Genomic DNA, 19,588 nt, shown 5'->3' with positions numbered 1-19,588 from the left:
GAGATACAAGGGGTAAAAAAATTTATGGTTTTGGCCCTTAAAATCCCTTATTACGTAACATATGACCTAAATTTTTATCTGAATAGATTTGGATTGTTGAGATGAACATTTTTTGTTCTTTGACTTATACCAAAATATTAACGATTTTTGAGATATTTGATCTAGACTTTGAGCCCTTCTAGATCCCTAATTGAAGGGGCTAGCCCCTAAATCTTGATATTTTCGAAAAGATCTCGTAAATGTGCACAACTTTTGTTCTACATGTCTTAACAAAATATTTGCAAGAAAAAAGATATTGGAGATCAAAGGTCAAAAATCGCCGAAATCGGCGAAAAATGTTGGCATCCATTTTTTCAGGTCCAGGCGAGCTTTTAGGCAAATCGCCTCCGGTAAAATCGAATCCCCCACAAATCTTCTAAAATGTTTACTCTATCTTGTGTAGAAATTTCAAGACTCTAGCTTCAAAACTAACGGAGGAGATGTGTGGACAACAAGGCCCTTCAAAAAGTCACTAAAAGAGAGATAACTCCTGACCGGAAGTGACGTCAAGCACGAAATTTTGCAAACAAAGTCTCGTCACCAAAAGACATCTTTCCTGAAAATTTCGTGAAAATCGATCGAAAAATGGCTGAGAAAAACGCGTGTACTACCAAGGAAAATAATAATAATGAAGAAGAAGAACGCGAACAATAATAGTAAGGTCTTCTGCAGGAGACGGAAGACCTTAATGAAGAAGAAGAACGCGAACAATAATAGTAAGGTCTTCCGCAGGAGACGGAAGACCTTAATAAGAAACAGAGTAAAACCAATATGTTCCCAAACTTTGTTTGGGGAACATAATAAGAAACAGAGTAAAACCAATATGTTCCCAAACTTTGTTTGGGGAACATAATAATAATAAGAAACAGAGTAAAACCAATATGTTCCCAAACTTTGTTTGGGGAACATAATAAGAAACAGAGTAAAACCAATATGTTCCCAAACTTTGTTTGGGGAACATAATAAGAAACAGAGTAAAACCAATATGTTCCCAAACTTCGTTTGGGGAACATAATAAGAAACAGAGTAAAACCAATATGTTCCCAAACTTTGTTTGGGGAACATAAATATGACATACCACAAATAACTATGAACTGATGACAGCTATTACCATCCTATGCTTTCAGACAATCATTATGTACCTTACCGGTATATAATCAGATAAAAATATGTGAAGTTTCCGGCGAATCACGACTTACTCGCTGTAACCCAGAGTTCGGCAAATCACACGAGCTTCGTCCTGTCCCCAGCCGTCATCGCAGATCGTCCCCCACTCGTTGTTTACGTACACTTCCACCCTTCCCTGAAATTCGCTTTGTCCTCGCGAGAGTCGGATAGGAGGCGCTAGAGAATACAGATACACATGGGACTGTCTTCCAAATTATATTTGCTACCACAAACCAATTTATCTTATATAATACGAATTGTTACAAAATGAACTTTCATTCATTTCTTAACCGAATTATAAGAAATAAAATCTAGTTCAGATGGAAGTTACCATGACTACAGTCATCTGTTGATATATACAATATGAAGATGGTGAGTACCTTTCATGCACACGACGCCCGCATCTTCTTTGTGAAGACAGTTGTGATTTGATACATGTGTGCAACTCTTTAAAGAAGTTTCTGTACCAGCGCAAGAAACATCATCCATGAGTATTGAACCAGTTCCGGCACCAAAGTACGCTTGATGATGCGGACTTCTGTAAATTTATTCGATATAATTTCATCCTATACATTTCGTAACCATGAACGGTGCTCATACATAGACCTGTATAGCTGCAGAATTGTAGCTCTTTGAAAAAATATTGGAACAGTTCAGAGAGCTACAGATCCACTCCTTATAAACAAAACCCTTCGATTTACGGCGCACAAAAAGATGCGCACGGTTGAAGACTCATATCGTTGTATTCTTGTATTGCCGTCTCATAAATTTAATATGAAAAAAATATTTTCCTACTATACCTGTGTCCAAACATACCTTGAAATATTCATCAAAGCCCTATACGCCCCGAAAGCTCACAGCTTCAGATGATTTCGTTTGTTGACGTAGCCATGTTAGGTAGCCGGTCATTTCGAACCCTGTTGCTATTGGTATTTATTCATAAAATTCGTTACAGTTATGTATTCGGTCTTTATTATAAACACGTATATTTATTAGAAATTAAATTATATAGTTAAAATATATAGTTTATCTACATGTAAAATAAGCTCTTGATTATTGAAAATGCTACAAAAGCCGAGTTTGGTCCCTTGCGCTCGTATGGCAGGGATGGGAACCGCGCCAGACTAATGAAAGTCGCGTAACCGTGAGTTTACCTATTTGAATAATTATTATTGGACCGAACTGGGATGATTTATTATCTAAAATATTTCTGGGGATACTAATTCACATCTATACGTCATTGTGTAAGTATGGAAATGAACCGGGAATCGAATTAACTGGCTACCTAACATGGCTACGTCAACGAACAAAACCATTAAAAGCTGTGAGTTTTCGGGTTGTGTGGGGCTTTAATGAATATTTCAAGGTATGTTTAGACACAAGTATAGTAGGAAAATATGTTAGAAATTTTTTTGATTTGAAATTTATGAGACGGCGATGCAAGAATATAGCGATATAAGGCCTCAACCGTGCGCAGTTTTTTGTGCGTTGTAAATCGAAGGTTTTTATATGTCGTGGATCTGCAGCTCTCTGATCTGTCCCAATATTTTTTCAGAGAGCTACAGTTCTGCAGCTAAGCTCCGTAGTCCTTGAATAACTATACAACATATCATAAGACAGTCTATTTTGCATTTGTGACATTGTAATATATTACATGACGTTTTAGAGCAAGTGGGCTGATAAACAGAGTTATTATATACTTTCAATTTCATCTCTTCTTTCTTCTTTAAAAGTTTGCGGGCATATATCACACGATATATGCCCGGAAACATTCCGGCCCGCAAACATTACGTCACAATCAAATTATTACGCCGTTAATTTTCAAATTTTTCGTGTTTTTCATCTTTCACTCAGTTAAACCGATAAAGTTATTGTTAAAAATAAAATTATTGTTAGTTTCTAAATGAAATTGAAAGTATATAATAAAAAGGTTATAGACTTTGTATGGGAAATATGACGACCTCGTTTTTTGTCGCGGACGGACCTCGCAAGCTCTGTCCGTCTACGCGCCAAAAAACTCGGTCGTCATATTTTCCCATACAAAGTCTATAACCTATAAGTATTACCAGAGATATTACTGGAATCGAGTGGAGCTAATTACTTTTCACATTCTTTACAATGACTCTCAATTGCAGTGCAGAAATGTACTTTCCACAACAGTTTTAAAATCATAGATTCACATATACATTGTACATGTATTCCAATCAAAATGAAAATATGAAGAAACGGGAGAAAAAGTAAAACCCATACTTTATTCATACATATGCTGTGATAATGGTGACAGTTTCTACTATAAAAAAAACCAAACAAATACTTTGGAAACAATTGTATACTTTATTTACTGCCTAAAGGAGAAGATGGTACACCCGGTAATCTTTGTTTGATATGTAATGATATCATTCTGTCACTATTAGTGATGAACGATGAAATGCTTTTTTGGGGTTGTTTTATCGGGTGATGAAGGTAGCTAGCATTGCAGAAAAAAAATTCATAATCCTCGTAAGAAAGACATTTCATTGTGTATACATGTATTTATATTTGTATGTATTTTTTTAAAACTATAAACTAGATACTGTATCATATCGTTGACCATTTCGTTACTTTAAATTGAATACCCAATACAGCCTTTGACCTTGACGACAGGTGGTGCTAAAAACCGGATCAAACTAGTTTGCAACAAACATGTACTCATTGTCGCAGATGAAAGCAATGTCGATTTCAAAAAAATATAAGAGAAAAGATTCAGTGAATGTAAATATATTGAAATAATCCCTACCCAGCTAATCCGAAAAGTTACTTAGACAACACACTGGCCCTACCCTGCTAATCCGAATAGTTGTTTACACAACACACTGGCCCTACCCAGCTAATCCGAACAGTTGTTTTAAACAGCACACTGGCCCTACCCGGCTAATCCGAATAGTTGTTTACACAACACACTGGCCCTACCCTGCTAATCCGAATAGTTGTTTACACAACACACTGGCCCTACCTGCTAATCCGAATAGTTGTTTACACAACACACTGGCCCTACCCTGCTAATCCGAATAGTTGTTTACACAACACACTGGCCCTACCCTGCTAATCCGAATAGTTGTTTACACAACACATTGGCGTCCTTCACGCCCCAGACATCGTCACACACCGTTCCCCATGAGCCATCTTTGTAGACCTCCACCCTGCCATCTCTCCAAGAACTTCCATTTACGAGTCGTACGCCACCTACAGTACACGTTAAAAATCAAAATTATATCATGAACTTCAGCTTTAACACCGTTTCCCGGTTTTGGTCAAACTATATATGATAATAAGTATTCGTGGTTAAAAACTGCTTTACAATCGATTAAACTAGGATTGTTTTCATATTCTAGACATATGAGCTTATCTTGTATTTCTAGATAAACGCACCTACCTTTCAACTATACATCAAAACTAATATATTTATACAAAACCCACCTATTTATACATGTACTTCTCTTTATAAAAAGCTCACCTACTTATACAAAACCCACCTATTTATACAAACTCCACCTAGTTATACAAATCCCACCTATTTATACAAAACCCACTTATTTATACTTGTACCAAAACCACCTATTTATATAAACTTCACCTATTTATACAAACTCCACCTATTTATACATGTACCAAACCAACCTTATTGATACAAGCCCAACCTATTCATACAAAACCAACCTATTTATACAAAATCTACCTATTTATACATGAATAAAACCCACCTACTTATATAAACCTCACCTATTTATACAATTCCCACCTATTTACATAAACTACACCTATTCATATGAAATCCCACTTATTTATATCAAACCCTACCTATCTATACATATAGAAAACCCACCCATTTATACAAACTCCACCTACTTATACAAAACCCACCTATTAATGCAAAACCAACCTATTTATACATGTACAAAACTCACCTATATAAACAAATCCTACCTATTTAAACAAAATCCACCTATTTATGCAAAACCAACCTATTTATACACGTAAAATGACACCTATTTATACAAACCTCATTTATTTGTACAAAACCTGCCTATTAATGCAAAACCAACCTATCTATACATGTACAAAACCAGCCTATCTATACATGTACAAAACCAACCTATCTATACATGTACAAAACCAGCCTATCTATACATGTACAAAACCAACCTATCTATACATGTACAAAACCAGCCTATCTATACATGTACAAAACCAACCTATCTATACATGTACAAAACCAGCCTATCTATACATGTACAAAACCAACCTATCTATACATGTACAAAACCAACCTATCTATACATGTACAAAACCAGCCTATTTATACATGTACAAAACCAGCCTATCTATACATGTACAAAACCAGCCTATTTATACATGTACAAAACCAGCCTATCTATACATGTACAAAACCCACCTATTTATACATGTACAAAACCAGCCTATTTATACACATCCTAACTATTTATACAAAACCCACCTATTTATATCAAAGCCCAACTGTTTATACAAACCCCACCTATTCATATCCAACCCTACCTATTTATACCTGTACAAAACCCACCCATTTATACAAACCCCACCTATTTATACAAAACCCACTTATTTATACAAACCCATCTATCTATACAAAACCTACCTATTTATACAAAGCTCACCTACGTATACAAAACCCCACTTATTTATAATCCACCTATTTATACAAAACCCACCTATAGCAAGTAAAAGGTTGATCACAAACTATGAATATCTGCAGTAAATGACTCGGGAGCAGGAGTTAATGTTTTATACCCCTATGATATAAACAACTTAAACATTTAATTGATGAAATCTTAACTCTTTAGTTGATGTAATAAGTCGTGAATATTTTTAAGAAGTCAGTAAATTGTTATACCAACAAATAAAAGGATAATTTGATACTGAGTTGATATAAATGTGACTTCAAGCAAATATTCAGTATATCTTTATGGATAAGTTCATGTTAAAGAGGCATGGACACGATTTGAGTTGAAAATTTTCAAATTCTATTTTTCCATTTTTAATGTTTAGAATGCTTAACTAAAGTATCTCTAATTTTATCGGCAAAAGTTTGAATGTCAGTTGTCGAGGTACATGGGAGATACAAAGCTCACAATTCTTTGTTATGTAAACAAGGCCCATGCCATTTTTTTTATTGTTTACATAGGTTAAATATACATGTAGCAATATTCCATTATCACCTGCATATGGTGTTTATATATCTCAACTGATTCGATATGCAAGAGCTTGTTCTACGTATAGTCAGTTTTTAAATTGAGGTAAGCTACTGACAAACAAGTTGATGGTACAGGGGTTTCAACAGTCTCGATTGAAGTCAGCATTTCGCAAATTCTATGGTCGTTATTATGATCTATAATAGTTCGTCAATATAACCTCGCATTGGGTCAAATGCTGTCTGACGTGTTTCACACCGATTGTTAAGCCGTTCTTGGCACACTGATTTTGAATGCGGATAATTCCGTTTACCTGATCAGGATATAGGGCTCAAGGCGGGTGTGCCCGTTCAACAGGAGATGCTTACTCCTCCTAGGCACCTGATCCCACCTCTGGTGTGTCCAGGGTCCGTGTTTGCCCAACTATCTATTTTGTATTGGTTATAGGAGTTATGAGATTGATCACTGTTCGTTATCTTCACCTTGCATAGGTTAAATATACAAGTAAAAGTTCGTTTAAAGCAGATCTTTTCAATTTCCAAGTTAATTCTGAACACAATTGAATAGTTTATGGTGTTTAGCACATCTCATTTTCGTTTAAACATGCTATTTTCTATTAAGTAATCTATATGTAAACAAAAACATGGCACGAGTCTTACTTACATAACAGAGAATTGTGTGTGCTGTATCTCACTTGTAACACAAAAACTGATATTCAAATATTTTGGTTGACGATTAGAAATGCCTTAGTTAAGCAATAAAAGCGAACAAATGAAATTTGAAGAAATTCAGCTCAAATCGTGTCCATGCCCCTTTAATACAAGTTAATATAAATGTGAGTTTAAAAAAAATTCAGTACACCTGTACAACTCTACCTAGTGACACAGCTTGAGCCTGAACATTGTTCTGCAATTGTTTTATTAGGTGCTGTTGCTCTTGAACTTTTTCTTTCAGAAATGTTATTTCTAAATAATTCTCTTCCACTTTCTCTCTCAATTCTTTCTTCAGATCATTCATTTCTGTCCTGTAGTTTGCCAGCTGAGACTCCATCGTGTTTGTATGAGATATTATAACTTTTCTGGCTGCAGAATTGACCAGATGCTCCAGTTCTTCCTCGTTATAAATAGGACATTTTTCCACCAGATTTGATCCGCTGTGAATATTCTGACAATCCACTATCATGATACCCAACATCAGCCCCAGTACACTAGTGACAACCATTTCTGAAGGAAGAAACCATACACGTCATTCACATACATAATACCTAGATCAGAGAATTTAACATACATACATAGGGTTGGTTGTTAGTTGCATACTGTTTACCTTCCCTCTCGAGAATTTTTCACTAATATGGAGACGTCATCATTGCCGGTGAATGGCTGCAAAATTTAAGGCTATGTCCGGCAATTACGGCCTTTGAGTAGGGAGGGATCTTTATTGTCCCACACCTGCTGTGACACGGAACCTCGGATTTTGCGGTCTTATCCGAGGGACCGCCCCATTAATCGTCTCTTACTACAAGCAAGGGGTACTGAGGACCTATTCTAACCCGTATCCCCACTGGGATTCACATAATGTCCTTGCATTAAGCTATGATATGCTTCAATCTTTAATTACAGGTTTCGTTTGCTTATTTCACCCTCCATACCTTCAATTGAGAATTTTTAACTCATATTGAGACGTCACCAGCTGTAGGTGAAGTGAAACAAATTTAAACCTATGCATGGCGCTCAGGGCTGTAGCAGTGAGGGTCCTTCAACGTACCACACGTCGCGTCACGGGACCTCTGTGTGAATGGAGTCATCCGCAAGACCCTCAACTCTCACTTACATGTATGACTGTCAAAGGAGTGGCGAAGAAGCAGTCACTACCTGTTTAAACGTCTTAGGTACTAGGGGTGCTCGAACCTATGACCCCCCATCCCCGGTCACGAATCGAACTTTCTCGCCACCGAGACCAGCCATTTTTCATCAGGATCTTTGTCAATAATACCATAAATTGATGTGAACTATATCGTAACTCTTTTCAGTTTCAAAACTTATATAATAAATGTAGGAGATGTAGAGAGTTTATATGAGTCTGCGAATAGGAAATAAAAACCTGGAAATGGGTCTGGTTTAAAACATGGTAAATTTCATGTAGCGGATACCCGCGTTGTTTCGCTAATCATATAGCATGGTTATCGTGTATAGGGTCTGTAAGTCTCGTCATGTGATTGCCGAGATTTAGCGAGATTATTAACTTCCGGGTACATCAACATCTCAGATTGCAGTGTGTAGAGAGTGTTATACATAGATATAGCGTTATCAATCGATTATGTGGAGGTTTTAACGAGATAAACATGGGAATTGAAGCATTAGTGGAGTGGTCGAGGATTCTTCGCTTCGTGTTTGACGAACTACGTGTAATAACCGCCAGTGTACAAGCATCGACGAGGGTACGTCTTGCAGATAAAGAGCAGGTTGGTAAAAGTTTAATCTATGAACTAGAGAGATGTGCGATACGTTTTTATATTCTCAAATCATTCCAATTAAAAGTATATTAATACTTGAAAATAAAAACGGATTATGCATAAAACTTGCTTTGTATTTATACGAACGTACTTGGGGAGGGGGGGGGGGGGGACAACGATACTACATTTACGCACCTGCAGTGTACAGTTGTATATTCAATAAACAAAGCGCATTAAATATGCCTATCTATATCAGTTACATCACAGATGGGTTAAGATTGTTTAATATTTTAAAAATATTTTATAGATATGCCTTGAATCTGAGGATAAAGGTGTTGTGCATTGTGCAGTCATCATTAATGTGGATGTCTGATGCCAGTATGCCCATAATGGGGCAGTATAAAGGTCGATCTTCATATGACAGCAAATTTTCAAAGGCAGGTACACAATTTAAAGATAAAATAATGTCAATACATGTTTGGATCTATATCTATTATGATTATAATAATTATAAGTTTATATGTTGTAAACTTTCTTTCTTTTTAAAAATTTCTTTCTTTATAAACTGTCTTGCTGTTATGCTCTATGGGCCCAAAATTGGAATAAACTTATCTTATTTATACCCAAAGTAGGTAATAAATGGGTTCGAACTATGAAGATAAAATTTTTACATGTTGATATATTGGAATTTTTCAGATATAAGAAAGGCAAATAAAACTGTTCAATGCAAAATACGCCAGTAGTTGGATAAAACATCCAAAGTCGGCACAGTCAAAGTTCACAACAACAATGGAGGAATTAACTGCATCCTCATTCCGCAGGGCAACAGGCCATTTTCAGCAACCCCTGAAATTCTTAATTGAGGCTAAGTGCCCATTTTCAGCTCGAACAATGACAATTAAAGAGGCTTGTGCAAATGTTGGGATTTCCCTCTTGTTAAGTCAGCATTATAGATTGAACAATTATGTGTATGTGTACCTAATACATGTACATTAGCTGTACATATATGTATTCACATACATGTATATCATTATGGATGTATCCAAGTTTATTATAACTTTAAAGTAACATTTTATGAATGAAATACAAATACTACTTAGGCTTCATTGTGATATTGAACTGCTAATGTTCTTTATAAACTTTACTTGCATCAAGTTTTGAATACTGCAGTACATCTATGTCAAAATAAGTATGCATATTGCAGTATAATACTTTTAACACTAATCAGAGCACTTGTAAATCATGTATATTTTATCAATACATGTAATGACATTTGCCATTTTAGAATGTGATGCAAGGGATGGTTCAAGGACAACACCACCTGAAAGACACCCAATGCTGTGATTTGCTAGTGTGGATTCCTAGTGACACTCAAATAATTCACATTGACAAAGATGTATTATGGTCAACCTTTTAAGCGTGATAGAGTTTAATTATAATAATGAAGTATTTTTGCAGTCTAAAACACACACACATAACCACATGTACATCTACTTTATTATGATATCAGTGGTGCATCTATCAAAGTTATGTAATTACATGTATATTTATTGAATAAACATTATAGACAGAGTTTTTCTTATTTTAGATGAACCAAAATACATGTGTATATAGACACAGTGTCCAGCTTTACAAAAATCATTCAATTACATGCATTTTTTAAAACAATGGATTTTACTTCTTTTTTAATAATGCAGATTTGAAAACCTTCAGATTGAGAACAAAAGGCTTTATGTTTGATTGTATATTGTTTAACGTTCCTCTCAAGAATATTTCATTCTGATGGAGACGTTCCAAAGGGCTTTATATTCATATGAATATGTAGAAAAGTTATATTGCATATATGGCATTCATTACTTTTAACTTTAAAAATTCAATGTGGCAGGTATGTGCAGATTTAAGGTATATATATACATGCAATTAATCTAATAAGTTTGTAGGATTTATCTGCAATCTCCTTCAAAAGGGGAACCTGCAAATTCACATGATCCACACAAATCTGAAATATTTTGTCTATGATAGAATATGGCTAAGGAATTTTTAAAAAAAATTATTCTCTCATTTTCCCATCCAACATGGATTCTGCATCTGGAAATTTTATAGCAAAGTTGTGCATCCTCTTTTGAGAAGTGGGATTTATTTCTAAGAAAGAATGGGATATTAAGTGTCATGTCATTTGGAAGTTTGTCAAATATACAAAATCCTTTGTCCGCCAAGAATATATCACCAACTTGCAACTTCTCTAAAATGCCACAATGGTTCACAATTGCCAAATTAGATTTGTATCCAGCATACAGATTGGAAATAAGCTGCATTGGGTGTAATACACATTAAGGTCTTTTCTTTGTGGCCACTCTTGTCATTACTGCAAGCGAAAAACTGGCTATTCATATCAATTTGGTCATATTAGGTCACTTCTGTTGCATCCATTGCAATCTTCAATTCTTCTGACTTTTATATTTCAGTTGAATGGACACTCCCAACAGTGTTCATGATCCCTTCAAACAAAATTTCATGAATATATGAAAAATATCCACAGAAAATGGTGTATACAGCAACATTTATACCCCTAAAATTACTACGTAATTGAATATTGTGAAATCTGCGCTGACCTGTGAAATTGATAACTAGTCAGTGTATAGAAAGTGCATTGTTCATTTTTCCTTAACGAACCGCTAAAACATACCTTTCCAGGGTCTTTCAATTATGATGTTCCCAATTGTCAAGGATGGTTTCCTTTAATTAAGCAGGTATATTTCTCACTGCAAGTTTACAACATCATAGTCTTCAAGGGAAGCTGTAAGAACAAAAGCAATACCATTATAGTATTTGGTGTGCATATAAATTTAGATAACACTGAAATGAGAATGAAGAAAATACAGAAAAACCACCTGACACTAAACTTAACAACCATTGTAACTTCCTGGTTTGATGTACTAGTATCTGGTATTGACAATACTTGTATCGTACACTGTACCTTTTTAAATGTTGAGGGTTTGATGCTGTATCATTGTTGTCTGGTACAGATATATTGGTAGCAGTATCAACTTCGGTTCCTACATGTACGTTTGAAGCAGATGCTTCTGCTTCAGCAGGTTTCGTAACTATGTGTCTATGAAAAAAAAGTAATATACCATAAGTTGCTGTTTTTATTGACTTAAAGTGGCTCACTACACAACAAAGTTGTAGTTTCTGAAATAAGCACAGAATATGAGTGTTACAATCATTCTTTTCAAGGCCATGTGTCACTTTTACATAATTATACAATAAAGATATATGCCAGTTCTCTTGAAACACAATACAAAATTTAATCATGCAGGAGCCTATATAAAGGCAAGTAGTATCAAGGGTGTCCTGTCAACCCTTTCCCCTTTTCCTAGCAAGGTTATTTTTTCTATATTGATACAATAAATAAGTGTTCCTTCCCCTTTTCAGACAGAAGGGAATTATGTAGTAAAAGATGTTAATAAATGTTGAAATCAATAACGAAGACCCCCCCCCCCCCCCCCCCATTTATGAAATTGTAGTACATGTAATTTTTTCCTCTTATTATTTTATTTTTATCAGTTCGTCTGTCAAAATCTTTTGTAGGCCTACCCCCTCTGAAATATATAAACAACACGTCCAGTATATTCTGTCAGTTTATACACACGTGTGTTAATTTGACATGATTATTCGTTGAATTGTGATAATATTACGTACCTACATCTTTGAATCCACCGCTTCCTTACTGTAGCATCGACTAGGAACCTAAATAAACTACATGGCAGGGTTTTCCCAGTCTCGTGTATGCAGCCGATCGCTTAACAATGCACCAAATTACATATTAGCGCCGATTCTCTGTTACGACTTTATATATTCCACATGTTGTTGTACCCGGAAGTAGTAAAACCGAAAGTGAAACCAAACGAGACTTACAGACCCTATTGGGTAATATTGGCGCGCGTCCGGGATATTTAGCGGATATTAAAAATATATATACAATGTAGTTGGGTTTTTTTTAATTTGGCGTATTTTCATTCAACAAGTGTATTATTTTTATGATAGAGATTTTGGTACTTCCGATTTTGACAAATTTATCTAATCCGCCAAAAAAATGTCAACATTTCTAGCGCGTCAATATAGCCGATACACGGGAATTTAGAATTCCAATGACATTAAGTGACACTAAGCAATGTGAAATAACGCTAATTAATATGATGTACAATGTATATATAATTCAATTCACCTCTCAACCTTTTGTTTTTGTTTGCTATTACTTTTTTTTCATTTCATTCAATAAACAAAGATTTTCATTTAAAATTGGGTTGATTTGGATAATAATTTTCTCTAAATCAGAGGGGGGAAATGAAAATTTACCTGTGTGATTCGCCAAATCAAGCTAAACTTCCTGGTCTGTGCAACTGCAATTATATTATAGACAACCAATGGAATACACGGATCTTTAATCAAAAGAAAAACTATCATATTCCTTTTAAATGTTTTATTTGGGTCATTATTGGTTCATCCATGCGGAATTAACTTGATTATTTATTTATTTATTTTTCATCTTTGCACATTTATTCTAACATTCAAAATTAGAACATAACGTTTTATCATGCCGAATGCTGGTTAACGTTGTTATGGGTGCATTCATCTAGAATTCATTCAATGCTGTGAGATATTGTATTTCACAAGTCTTTAGAATATTTGAAGTCGTTGGACACTAAAATTAAAATTGGATGTCGTAGTTTTTGTTTTGTTTCTTTTCATGACGAAAAGACCTTCAAATTTTGTTAAGGCAGACAATAGTATTATCAACAAGTGGTTTATTACAATTGTTGTCCGATTTAAACTTGCTTGTCCTAAGAGGCGACTAAATGGGGCGGTCCTTCGGATGAGATCGCAAAAACTGAGGCCCCATGTTACGGCAGGTGTGGCATGATAAAGAATTAGGCCCGGAAGTGCCGAACATAGGTCTAAATTTTACAGCCCTTCACCGGTCATGGTGACGTTTCCATATAAGTGAAAAATTCTCGAGCGGAACGTTAAACAATATACATTCGCCCTCAATCATTATATAAACATATTTTAGTGTCATGACCGCGTCACACGTAAGATGTAAAGGTGAGGTAGTGATTGCTCCTACGCCAAGCGTTTGGCATTTATAAGCTAGCCTCTTCACTGCTACGGCCCTGTATTCTACGCATATAGGTCTTCTGTGGTACTTCACCTTCAGCCGGTGACATTTCAATATGAGTGAAAAATTCTCGACGGGACGTAAAACGAACACTTAAATTTGTTTTTCATGACTACTGTAAAAGTGGTTATTTACGCGTGGGGGAAATTTACACTAATTATGCGGTCAAGTAATAAAAGCGTAAATTTCCCCCATGCGTATAATTATAAATAGTTGATATAATATTATTTTCAGTTACGGCGTATTTTTCCCGGCCCCACGTGTAATGTTGAAAGTGGAAAAACGCGTACTAACCCCCAGCGTAAATAACCACTTCCGGTAATCAATAAAACGCGTACTAACCCCCAGCGTAAATAACCACTTCCGGTAATCAATAAAACGCGTACATAACCCCCAGCGTAAATAACCACATACGGTAATCAATAAAACGCGTACTAACCCCCAGCGTAAATAACCACATACGGTCATCAATAAAACGCGTACTTAACCCCCAGCGTAAATAACCACATACGGTAATCAATAAAACGCGTACTTAACCCCCAGCGTAAATAACCACATACGGTAATCAATAAAACGCGTACTTAACCCCCAGCGTAAATAACCACATACGGTCATCAATAAAACGCGTACTAACCTCCAGCGTAAATAACCACTTCCGGTAATCAATAAAACGCGTACTAACCCCCAGCGTAAATAACCACTTCCGGTAATCAATAAAACGCGTACAAAACCCCCAGCGTAAATAACCAATTCCGGTAATCAATAAAATGCGTACTTAACCCCCAGCGTAAATAACCACATACGGTAATCAATAAAACGCGTACTTAACCCCCAGCGTAAATAACCACATACGGTCATCAATAAAACGCGTACTTAACCCCCAGCGTAAATAACCACATACGGTCATCAATAAAACGCGTACATAACCCCCAGTGTAAATAACCAATTCCGGTAATCAATAAAACGCGTACTTAACCCCCAGCGTAAATAACCACATACGGTAATCAATAAAACGCGTACTTAACCCCCAGCGTAAATAACCACATACGGTCATCAATAAAACGCGTACATAACCCCCAGTGTAAATAACCAATTCCGGTAATCATTAAAACGCGTACTTAACCCCCAGCGTAAATAACCACTTCCAGTAATCAATAAAAGTAATTGACCTATGATGTCAGAGCAAATGTGGAGGTCTTATTGGAAAAGCTTCTCATGTACATTTATGCAGTGATTTTCCCCATTGAAATCGAAATTCCGATTTGCAGTCCTGAGTAATATCGTAAATGTAAACATATATATCAGGCTTGAATTTCTCGAAATTTGAGTAAAATTCCAGAATTAAGTTCATATTTCGACTTAAATTCTTTTCCAGAAATCCAGGCCAGATTTTATCAATCACTGCTTTGTTTTAACATATTTAATTAATATAATGAACTTTAAAGGAGTTCTGTCCACTTAAGAATTAATTGGATAATATAGATATACTTATATACATATATAAAGTAGAGCTTAAAGGATGGCTATAATTTGTTTATAAAATTCAAATATACATACCTGTCGAGAAACTTTTGTAAGAGCATGGACATAAATAGTGTCTGGTATTGAACCTGGTTCATCATCCAATGAATCGCATGTTTGGTTACTTTGTGAAATGAGGAAGCACACACTCCATCAATATATTCTTGTTCATGTTGTTATGCCTACTGATGTTACATAAAACAATAGCCTCATCCACCATGATGAATGCTGCGTAACCAAAATATTTCCTCCTTTTTTCCTCCATCAACAGGTGCTTTTATAAACAAGAAACGGAAATACACAGTGAAACAAAACGTAGGAAAAACCAACATACTCCTATAATCCCCTAGGGCCGGTTTCACAAAGAGGTGTACCACCAGACGGTAGGTTATTCGGGCGTAAATACAGGACTAAATCATAAAACCGGACTAAGTTACGTTTCATAAAACAGACTATATTTGCACCCGACTAAATTATGACTAGACCTGTATATACGTAACTCTTAGTCTGTAAATAACTAAACGAATAATGGCATCGATGTTGAAAAGAAATTGTACCCATGCACTGACTTAATTTACCATTTTTATATCCTCCAGGTTATGATAATGATAAAACTCCTCCTGTACAAGAATTTGAACGTACATGCATTTTGTATTACATTTTAGTGACACGTGCATGGTACTATCTTTTTCAAAATCTCAATTAGTTCCTAATGTTTTGTTAGTCTGTTAAAAAAAATGGTTAGGTCCTCTTGTGGGGGGGGGGGGGATATTCAGATGTGTCTTGTGTAAAATTGTATCGGAGATATGATTTTGTCCACTCTTACAGGGATGCTATAGGAGTTTTCATTCGTTTTCAAGGTTAAACGTAAAAAGTCAAGGTCAATTCCTTGTTTAATATTTTTACTGTATTTGTTATCCATTGTGAAGATTCTCACAGTGGTAGATCTAGATTTTCATTCACTTTTGAGATCAAAGGACAGTGTTATTGGCGAGCACTTTGTGGGATGCGTTATATTGCAATGGATGACATCGTTGAGGAAGATTCTCCCTCTCTCTCTCTCTGGATTTATTCTGACCCATAACAAGATATCCCTCCGCAGCTCTGTTGCAAGTGGAATAATAAACCAACTTTTCAAAGAATAAAAAAAGCATCAAGGATTCCATTTTCTTTAGTTTTAGTGCTTTCTATTTTTGTTTAATCAGAATAGAAGACATCAGATCAAGAATACGTGTAAATCGCAGTACCACACGACAAAAGACGAAGAATTAAATACTTCCTGGTACATAATTCTTACTACACATATGTTAAATTTATGCGCCGTCAAATCCCCCATGGATTAGGCTGGCTTACTTCTTCATTCTCTATTGAAAGCATGGATTACTGTTCTTGTCGTAAAAGTGAAACTAGAATTTTATCCCCCTTTGTTTGGGCATCACATAACAACACAATGTTTTCAGTCTTCAGAAACTATCTGATCGATCACTGCAGCTTTCCATCAGTCACTCGCTGTCGCCATCCACGGTTTTATCGCTCACTGGTTGGCTGTTTAACTGTTTGTTGTTTTACGTCCTGTCTAGACTCTTTTACTCCTATTTTGAGACTTCACTAGGCCCTAGTTGTAATTTAGATCTATGCTTAGCGCTGACGGTGTAGCAGTGAGTATTCTTTATCGTGCCAACGCCTACCGCGACAGGGGGCCTCCGTTTTTACATGTAATGTCATATCCGAAAGACCCGTGATTCTCATTTCTAAATGCCGAGCGTTTGGTGAAGGAGCAATCACTGCCTATGTTTACGGGGCTCGAACTCACGAATTCGAATTCACAATCTGATTAAAATAAGATCTTTCATCCATTCCGTTATTGTTATGTCGCTACACAATAACGGAGCGGATCAAAGATCTTATTTTAATCAGATTGTCGAACTCACGACCTCACGGTTACGAAGCGAACGCTTTACAATTGAGCTACCGTGACCAGCCACTGGTACCTGTTATTTATTTGACACTGTTATTTCTTTTCTTATTAAAGTAAGGAAACAGCTATCATGTAAATTGGTAAAACATTGGAAATTGATTGCTGTTGAGCTGCAATAATATAGCCCTCTCCAATTTTTATCATTCTTACATTTCTCCCCAAAAAATCGGAGAGGGCTACATTATTGCAGCTAATTGTTGTTTATCCACGGACACAACGCGTCAAACCCAAGACATTAAAATAGTTCGTAATTCCTTCCTCGCCAAACGCTCAGCATTTAGAAGTGAGATCACAGGTCTTTCGGATAGGACCTTTAAGAAACAGCAGTCCCGTGTCGCGACAGGCGTTAGCACGCTAAAGAACTCTCACTGCTACGGCCCTGGGGGCTAAGCATAGATTTTGGTACTTCACCTACAGCTGGCGATATCTCAATATGAGTGAAAATTCTCAACGGGATGTGAAACAATAACCCACTGACAAAATATTTTGATATATTTATTCCTTTATTAGGTAGAGGCATTCCTGTGAAGTTGAAATGCCATTTACATGTTGCCATGCCTTCGTCATGAAATGAAAACAATAACACATCAAGTTTTTATTCCAGACTTCGTGAAAGCATATATTTTGTTTTACTTTGTGTTTTCCAATGGGTTTCCGCGTTAGAATAGGTCCACAGTACCTCTTGCTTGTCGTAAGAGGCGACTAAATGGGATGGTCCTTCGGATAAGACCGCAAAAACCGAGGCCCCGTGTCACAGCGGGTGTGGCACGATAAAGATCCCTCCCTGTTCAAAGGCCGTAAGCGCCGAACATAGGCTTAAGTTTTACAATCCTTCATCGGCAATGGTGACATCTCCATATCAGTTAAAAATATTTCGAGAGGGACGTTAAACAATATACTATCAAGAAATCTTTTTTGTCAAACACTCAACGATAATCATGTTGTCACATTAACCCTACAGTCACATTAACTCTACAGTCACATTAACTCTACAGTCACATTAACACTACAGTAACATTAACTCTACAGTCACATTAACTCTACAGTCATATTAACACTACAGTCACATTAACACTACAGTCACATTAACACTACAGTCATATTAACACTACACTCACATTAACACTACAGTCACATTAACACTACAGTCACGTTAACGCTACAGTCACATTAACTCTACAGTCACATTAACTCTACAGTCACATAAACACTACAGTCATATTAACACTACAGTCACATTAATTATACAGTCACGTTAACTCTACAGTCACATTAACTCTACAGTCACATTAACTCTACAGTCACATTAACACTACAGTCATATTAACACTACATTCACATTAACACTACATTCACATTAACACTACACTCACATTAACACTACAGTCATATTAACTCTACAGTCACATTAACACAACAGTCACATTAACACTACAGTCATATTAACACTACATTCACATTAACACTACACTCACATTAACACTACAGTCACATTAACACTACAGTCACATTAACACTACAGTCACATTAACTCTATAGTCACATTAACACTACAGTCACATTAACACTACAGTCACATTAACACTACAGTCACATTAACACTACAGTCACATTAACTCTACAGTCACATTAACTCTACAGTCACATTAACACTACAGTCACATAAACACTACAGTCACATTAACACTACAGTCATATTAACACAACAGTCACATTAACTCTACAGTCACATTAACTCTACAGTCACATTACACTACAGTCACATTACACTACAGTCACATTAACCCTACAGTCACATTAACTCTACAGTCACATTAACTCTACAGTCATATTAACACTGTAGTCACATTAACACTACAGTCACATTAACTCTACAGTCACATTAACACTACAGTTACATTAACACTACAGTCACATTAACTCTACAGTCATATTAACACAACAGCCAGATTAACTCTACAGTCACATTAACACTAAAGTCACATTAACTCTACAGTCACATTAACTCTACAGTCACATTAACTCTACAGTCATATTAACACTGC

General features: G+C 35.9%; 1 protein-coding gene and 1 long non-coding RNA gene across 2 annotated transcripts in view; one reads left to right on the top strand and one right to left on the bottom strand.

Moving 5' to 3' along the window:
* LOC125677447 (deleted in malignant brain tumors 1 protein-like) overlaps positions 1-13,304 on the bottom strand; it is a 57,792-nt gene extending 44,488 nt beyond the window's left edge. The window contains exons 1-5 of the mRNA XM_056158446.1: positions 13,225-13,304; positions 7,289-7,636; positions 4,284-4,428; positions 1,587-1,744; positions 1,239-1,383 (exon numbers count right to left, since the gene is read on the bottom strand). Coding sequence (XP_056014421.1) covers positions 1,239-1,383; positions 1,587-1,744; positions 4,284-4,428; positions 7,289-7,634 — 794 coding nt within the window. The 5' untranslated portion in view covers positions 7,635-7,636; positions 13,225-13,304. The remainder of the gene's footprint in view (positions 1-1,238; positions 1,384-1,586; positions 1,745-4,283; positions 4,429-7,288; positions 7,637-13,224) is intronic.
* LOC125681523 (uncharacterized) lies at positions 8,606-10,438 on the top strand. The gene is made up of 3 exons (XR_008801084.1): positions 8,606-8,874; positions 9,173-9,306; positions 9,562-10,438. It is a non-coding gene; the product is annotated as an uncharacterized LOC125681523 (long non-coding RNA).
* Positions 13,305-19,588: the final 6,284 nt, after the last annotated feature.

The sequence above is a fragment of the Ostrea edulis genome, chromosome 3, assembly GCF_947568905.1.
Source record: "Ostrea edulis chromosome 3, xbOstEdul1.1, whole genome shotgun sequence".
Taxonomy (NCBI): Eukaryota; Metazoa; Mollusca; class Bivalvia; order Ostreida; family Ostreidae; genus Ostrea; species Ostrea edulis.
The sequence above is the reverse complement of the archived record's forward strand: the minus strand, read 5'-3'. Positions and strand labels throughout refer to the sequence as shown.